Source organism: Galeopterus variegatus, unplaced genomic scaffold (genome assembly GCF_000696425.1).
Source record: "Galeopterus variegatus unplaced genomic scaffold, G_variegatus-3.0.2 Scaffold2575, whole genome shotgun sequence".
NCBI lineage: Eukaryota > Metazoa > Chordata > Mammalia > Dermoptera > Cynocephalidae > Galeopterus > Galeopterus variegatus.
The window spans coordinates 74,142-81,997 of NW_007728686.1; the positions used below are offsets into that span (position 1 = coordinate 74,142).

Genomic DNA, 7,856 nt, shown 5'->3' on the forward strand with positions numbered 1-7,856 from the left:
GCTCAGCCAGTGAGCGGGAACCGGTCTGTATGTGGGATCCGAACCCTCGGCGGGAGCGCCGCCGCACTTCCCAAGCGGCGCACTAGTGCAGTGCGCCACCGGGCCGGCCCTGAACTTTTCTTTACCAAGGCTGATTTGCTTACCACCCCAGCTGATTGCCCAACCTGCCAAAAGCAGAGGCCAACATAGCAATGTTCCCTGGGGGATCAGTTAGAATTAGCTGTGATTGTCCTCACAGATGCAGACACATATTCTACATAGGAATTTGCAGTTTCTACCCAAAGTTCTTCCAGTAGTTGAAATGTAGTTGATACACAGCATGAGGAATTATACATCAGTTAGAAGAGGAAGAGATGATGTACCTATAGCAATATGAATGGATCTTAAAAACCCAGTGCTTAGTGAAAAAAAGTAAGAAGTAGAATGGCCTAATATCATTTACGTAATTAAAGATAAATTGAATAAAAAACAATAGTATATTGTGTAAAGAACATATTCAAATTGAAACACATAAAATAATTGTTTATTTTAGGGAGAGGAGAATGAGAGTGGGAATAAAATGAGTCAAAGTGTAGGTCTGTGCAAAAACTGAAGGATGATAATATGCCATAAATTCATTAATGTGATTAGCCCAACAACTCTGTACTTAGGGTAAAAGAAAAAGGGTGAGCAAGAACTCTAAAAAAATATAGAAGCCAAAGTTGAAAGATCTTTTTTTTACTTCCTCCTCTGTCATTCAAGACTTGAGTAGGTGAGTGCTGGCCGATTAGTTCAGTTTGTTAGAGCACAGCCTTATAACACCAAGGTCATGGGTTTAGATACCCATTACTGTAGCCCAAAACAAACAAAATAAAGGGAAGACCTGAGTAGATAACTTAGGTCAAATTACTGGAAACTCCCATTCACATCTCTGAATCTTGAAGCATGAAGATGCAGGTCAGTTTAGAAATCATTTATAGTGCAGTAGCACTGGCACTGAGAGTTCAATGCCCATTTGAACCATTTGAACCTGCCCAGCAGGGAATGCACAGGTCAATTGGCATTGTCAACTGGTGCCAGTGCCATTGGTGGCATCCTAACTAGATTGCTCTGTGCCTAGGGTGGCTTATTGATAGTATTCCTTAATTTCAGACTTTCTGACCCTGGATCTCCAGTCTTTATGTTGATTTGTGAGAAACCCAGTTTCCATCATATAATTTGTTTTCTGCTTAAATTAGCCAGATTAGATTCTGTTGTTTGCAACCAAACAGCCCTGGCTAATATCCCAGAGTCCTAACTGGGTTTTGGAATGCAAATGGCCTCATTAGCTGGCCTAAGTCCCCTTCATTCTTCTCTATTCTAGACAGAGCCAGTGTTTTGATTTTATGCATGAGACTTCACCACACAGCCGATAAAACTAGAGTGACAGATTCCAGGAATAAGGCTTAGAGTGTGATTAAATGGAATCGGCACTGTAATTGCATTAACTTAATATTTTCTGTGTTGGTTCTCTCAGCCATTAAATTTCTGCTCTTTAAATATTACCGCACTATTGAAAAAGGATGGAGAGTTGTTAGAAAATGTCTACTTTCTTGCTAGAAACTAGCAACAGATAACAGTTAGTTGCCATATCGCAGTTTTTATGCAAAAGAAAATGGTTCACGATTTTATAATACAAATCAATGTTTTCATTCCGTGGAATTTTCAGTCCTTCCTAGGGGGGGCCTTCAGGTATCCCATATTGCCAGGAAGAACTTGTTTATCACAATGTACAAGTTGTTGACCGGACATACTGAAGACTTTGATGTATCACTAACTTTCTGATAAATATCTGAAACTCTTATTAAACACATATATATATGATACTGGTTGTTATTATCCAGTATCTGGAATTAATAACTGGATTAGTAGTATTTTAGCCTGAGAACAAATTCCTATTCCTTAAATAATTAAAAAGTTAATTGTTAATAAATTAATAAAGTAATAAATTTATTTGCTATTATTAGCATTTACAATTCACTTTCTAGCCTTATCAGCTGTGGGGCACATCCACACACACACCACCTCAGTGATTAACTTGTGTGTATCAGCAAGAAATATGACATATTTTCAAGTGTGGTTTTCCTTGTTTGAACTATTAAAATCTTATTCAAACTAATAGGAAAAGGTTCACTATAGCATTTCCCAGTAAGACTTAATCCACAAAAAATATAGACTCTCAGACCAATTCAAAGGGTTTTACTGTTGTATTCTTTAAATTCCACCATCTTATTTTAAGACTATCATATGGTGAGCCTGGCAAGCAGCATGAAGATGAAGGCCTAGTGCGTGAGCTCCCTTTAAGACTGGGATCTCAAGTGGAAGTCCTTCTTCCGACCAGACTGATACTGCTGGCAGAAGTCTATAAAATATCCACTTTCATTAAAAACATCAGCCTGGCTGTCAAAATGTCCTAGACCTTAACCCGGTGCGCTGATGTTCTGACATGGTTCTGCTAAAACAAATAGAAACCATGTTAAGACTCCTTAAAAATACTCATCTAGAATCTGACTAGGTATTTATTTCTGAAATGATTAAATTGGTTTGGTTATAATTTCAAAAATTTTTTTTTTAGATAAATGAGATAACTCACCAAAGTGAAAGAAAAATATTGATTTGGGTTTGAGCTTAGGTATAGCACCATGCTAATTTGAATAAACATGTAGCATTAATTTATTATTTAAGAAAAAAAATGAATCAATAGATAACTACATGCAAATAGCGGAAATGTAAAAGGGTAAATTTTACTGGGTTCTTGAAAGTATGTGGTTAATTCTAATGTTTTGAGTAAAAATACAACCAGGTATAACAAAAATATCTGAATTAGGATGACATTAGGGAAGGAACGAAGGGAAATGGCTAAGTGAGGAAAAAAATATGATTTTTAAATTTGTGATGAAGATAGAAATTTACATAGAAATAACAGTGAATCTATATCACTGCATTATCACCAGATGCACACAGAGAAGATATTCACACAATTCTTGTAAAATACTGAGGCCATAAAAGTAAAGGGAAAATGACTCTTGGCGGAATCTATCTTGAGTTACTGCCAAGACCTAAATGTTCCTAAGGTGGCTTAAGACATTTGATGAACTCAAAGCACAGCCAGGTTGTGTAGCTCCTAAAATTTTGCTTCTTTATAGTTCTTCCTTACAAGCTTTTATATGTATAAAAACAGCATAAATTAGTAATACAATGAGTTATTAAATAAAAAATATCCAAGAGAACATACCCATTGACATTCCCTGGAAATCATAAATACAATTCCAAAATAACTATTAAAAATGATTGGCTTAATCTAAGCCAATGCCAAAGCTAAGGAAGATACTAAAATATCTATGGTATAAAAAGGAGATACTTATGCATAAGAAATAAAGAACAAAGAGATATTCATACTACTTACTGGAAGCCCCTGTTTTCCTGGTAGCCCAACTTTTCCAGGGTTTCCTGAAATGCCATCTGCTCCATGGTTTCCTTGCATTCCTTTTGGCCCAGGTAGGCCTGGGAGTCCCTTGATAATTAAAAATTACTTGGATTATTGAGAGATGCTGGATAGATGTTTAAATAACAAATACTTTTATATTTATGGGGGACGGGCAGAGAGGAAGTTTATATTTTTATACCCTGTTCCAGGGAAAATTTTCCTGTTTTCTGGATTCCTTAATGATTTACTATTTGTATTCAACAGATAGCTGTCTTTAAAAGTTCCCTTAACAAAAATGACAAGCTAATCAGCAATTTATTGTACAGCTTTTTGAGCTTTAGTGTAATTATCTGGTATTTCTCATTCTGTCAGCCCATACTTTATCTAGCTGTATAGAGAAAAGATCAGCTATATGCACCTGTCAGCTTAGGATATAGGCTGTCATTCACCAACTGCAAAACCTTGGATTGTGTTGTTTTCCCAAGAAACAAATTATGGCTCTTTTTGCTGCCATTTTGAATCAGATACTTACATGACTGAAGAAAAGTCTGAACATTTTGTTTCTACTCTTGGGCAACTGGATTTTATCTGCAGGGATTTTCTGATCTGAATGTGCCTATAATTTATGTTCATTTCTCTGCTTCTTTTGGACCAACACAAGCCACCCAAAGCAGTTATCTAAGCCTTCACTAGGTGACATTAGCAGGAAGTCTTTGCTAATAAACCAGTCAACACATATCTGCCTGGCCAGAGAAGGAAATTGATGGCTAAGGTAGTATAAATCTTTGTTCTTTGATGAAAGGATTTAAAAAATATTTTTCCTAAGAGTTTCCATTCCATTTGCCAGGAGAGTAAGAGGCCGAGTCCTTCAATTAAAATACAGCTGATGTCTTCTTAATTATTCTTGAAGATCTCTGACCTTTGTCAATATTCATTTAGTCGTGATTCTAGGTTCCCTGATTTTCAGTGGTTCACCATCAGAGAGAAGCATTAAGTCCACAGAGAAAGCTCCATAACACAGGAAAACAGCATCCTTCAACTGCAGGGACTTACATTTAAACAGCAAGTTTGGTTTTGAGTTAATGGTCATATTTTGTTACCTCTGTATTCCAGTATGGGTTTAAATGTTTCTTTCAAGATGATCTGATTTATCCAACATGACATAATTGGCCCCAAACTTTTCTACTTGCTAAAGTTGCCAATTCTATTTAGAAAAACAAGGAAGATGAAAGAAACTTGTTACTTACAGGGATTCCACGTTTCCCAGAAGGGCCAGGAGCTCCTTTTTTCCCTTTAGGACCCTAAACACGGGAGGCAAAGTTGTCAATTAACTGTGATAAACAATTAAAATGAAGTCATAGGAAAGTACACTGAGACCTGGATGGTGCAGCAAGTACCGCCAGTTAACTAGTTGTATATCACTGGGATTGCCATTTAACTTTCCTGGGAGTCACTTTGTTCATCTGAAAATGAGACAATTTGACCAGATCATTTACGAATTTCCTTATCACTCCAAATTTTATGATTTAAGAATTGAAGTTCTAGCTCTAAAAAGGAACTGAATAGATTATTTAATAAATGTCCCCACTTTAAGGCAGGGCCCTTGTCCCTTTTGAAAGAGGTTAAATAATTAATTCAGTAAATATTGACTGAGTATCATGCATCAGGGATTCTGTTATGTGCTAGGAATGGAAAAACAAACTTCCTGCTTGCAAGGCACTTTGGCGTAATGAGGGACATGAACCCATAGCCTAAAATGTGCTTCTCTGGAAACACAGAGAAGAACATACTTGTGAATCAAAGAAAAGATATTCATTTCCCATGGAACTGTTTGTTTTTTCCATGTGTGAGATGTTTTAAATCATAATTGATTCAGCAGTCACTGGTCTGCCAGGATAGTTAGGAACTCTGCCCTTGCAAATCATACCATTGTTCTGATGATATCCTAAAATTATTTTAAGGAAAAACCTGTGGAAAAGAGTGACCTGGTTCACAAATAAGAAAAAGAATTATATTGTCATTACCAGACACAATTCTCAGAAGTCATCAAAAGTTCTCACAAACAGGGTAATTCCACCAAAAAGCGATGTTAAGTTATTCAAATTTGAAGACAAATTAGGCCAAAGATTCAATTTAACAACAACAACAACAAAAGAAACAATTTCATAAGATATCACATCTTCTCAAAACAAGCTTAAATATTTTAAGAAGAAATAGTATAGGCTGTCATAAAGAACATTTTCTGTAAGAGATAAAAATTCAGCTTTGATAATGAGGAGATATGTGGATCAAGGGTTCTACCTCCAACTTTGAAAACTATTTTACTTGCCTTAAAAGTCACTAATGCAGTCTTTCTAAGGGTGAGGAAACCAGAAAATGGGATAGGTGTTGACCTCGGTTCAGTTGAAGTATATACAATTTCTGGAACATAAAATACTATAGTAAAATATGTCTTACAGAAGATAATAAAGAGGTTAAAAGAAAAGCAAATAAAGACTATCATAAAATTGAAAAAAGTTCTGATTCCAGTCATCTTGAATAGTACTAATTAAATAGCATATTAATCATGATAATATTCAAATATGTTAACCAGTGTTTTTTTTCCTTCATGGTATTTCTTTTTTTGAAAAAAGATAGATCTGTTCTAGACTTGTGATTTTCAAAACAGACTTTTCCTTGGCTTATGAATTTCAAAATAGTCCAATAAAACTCATTGTGGAGGTAATAGTTTGAGAAAAACATATTTTCCATTTCAAAAACATGCTTTTTAAATATAAAAGACTGATTCTTAAATATTGAAAGTCTACCTTTGAGTATCAAAAACCAAGGTTATGAAGGACTCAAGTCATAAAATTCATGCCATAAAGAACAGATTTAGAAGAATTACAATAATGTGAGTTTTTCCTATGTAAGGGAATATAAAGATCTTCAAGTTTGGAAAAAAGAACAGGAGAAGCAGAAGAGAAGCAAGACTGTTAAACACTGACAAGGACCTCTGAGAAGTGCCCTTTGCCCCATCCTGCCCTCAAGTCCTGGGGTGAGTAGAAACAATAATACTCCCAGATAAGTTTGGGGATTTAAGCACAGAGATGATATCTACAGAGACTAAAGTCCTCATTGAGAAGTCCATACAAAGTGCACTAAGTGTCAGCAACACAGTAGAAATTTCTGTCCTAGAGATGTCTAGACAGTGAGCTGGAGAAAGTCTCTGAGTTCTCCACCACCCGGCATGGTGTGGGGAGCAGAAGAATGTTATTTCCATGTGGCCAAGAACAGAAGGATATGGCTCTGAGAGCCCTATCTGGGGAGGCCTTACACCTGAAATGAGAAAATCACTGTACCTGCGGGCATGAGGCAAAGAACTTCTGCCAGGAGAGCCAAGGTAGATGCCAACATGGTAGATGATGGCAACTGGGGGCCTCTAGGGATGCTAGTGTGAATAGATGATGACTGAAGACCAAACTCACCTCCTGCTTCCCTTTCCCACCATTTCCTCCCAGAATGTACCTGCAAACTTGAGGAGAGAATAAATGGAGAAAACTCTAAGTCAAGTGCAGGATATTTGAGTGCATGGAGTTAAAGGTCCATTGACTAGATTTCCAACAGTTAGGTTTCTACCATCAGGCAGGATGGGTACTCAGGACAGATGTTAAGATCCATCATAGAAAACATAAACAAAATTACACTTTTAATGTACCACACATGTATGTGAGTGTCTTATCCCAAATATTTAAATAACAAAATTAAAACAAAGTGATTCATATATTATGAATCTTTGACAAAGGCACCAAGCCTATACACTGGGGAAGAGACTGCCTCTTCAGCTGGGAGAACTGGATATCCATATGCAGGAGAATGAAACTAGACCCATACCTTTCACCATACACTAAAGTCAACTCAAAATGGATTAAAGAATTAAATATACACCCTGAAACAATAAAACTTCTTAAAGAAAACATAGGAGAAACACATCAGGAAGTAGGGCTGGACACAGACTTCATGAATATGACCCCAAAAGCACGGGCAACCAAAGGAAAAATAAACAAATGGGATTATATCAAACTAAAGAGCTTCTGCACAGCAAAAGAAACAATTAACAGAGCTAAAAGACAACCAACAGAGTGGGAGAAAATATTTGCAAAATATACATCCAGAATATACAAGGAACTGAAACAACTTTACAAGAAAAAAAACAAGCAACCCAATTAAAAAATGGGCAAAAGAGCTAAGCAGGCAATTCTCTAAGGAAGATATACAAATGGCCAACAGACATATGAAAAAATGCTCAACATCACTCAGCATCCGGGAAATGCAAATCAAAACTACACTGAGATACCATCTCACCCCAATGAGGATGGCTAAAATCCAAAAGACTGTGAATGACAAATGCTGGTGAGGTTGTGGAGAAAAA

At 36.4% G+C, this 7,856-nt stretch overlaps 1 protein-coding gene across 1 annotated transcript in view; it reads right to left on the minus strand.

The window, feature by feature from the left end:
- COL24A1 (collagen, type XXIV, alpha 1) overlaps nt 1-7,856 on the minus strand; it is a gene marked incomplete at its 3' end in the record, with an annotated part of 142,583 nt that overhangs the window by 69,634 nt on the left and 65,093 nt on the right. The window contains exons 16-17 of the mRNA XM_008582339.1: nt 4,693-4,746; nt 3,425-3,532 (exon numbers count right to left, since the gene is read on the minus strand). Of these exons, the coding sequence (XP_008580561.1) occupies nt 3,425-3,532; nt 4,693-4,746 (162 nt within the window). The remainder of the gene's footprint in view (nt 1-3,424; nt 3,533-4,692; nt 4,747-7,856) is intronic.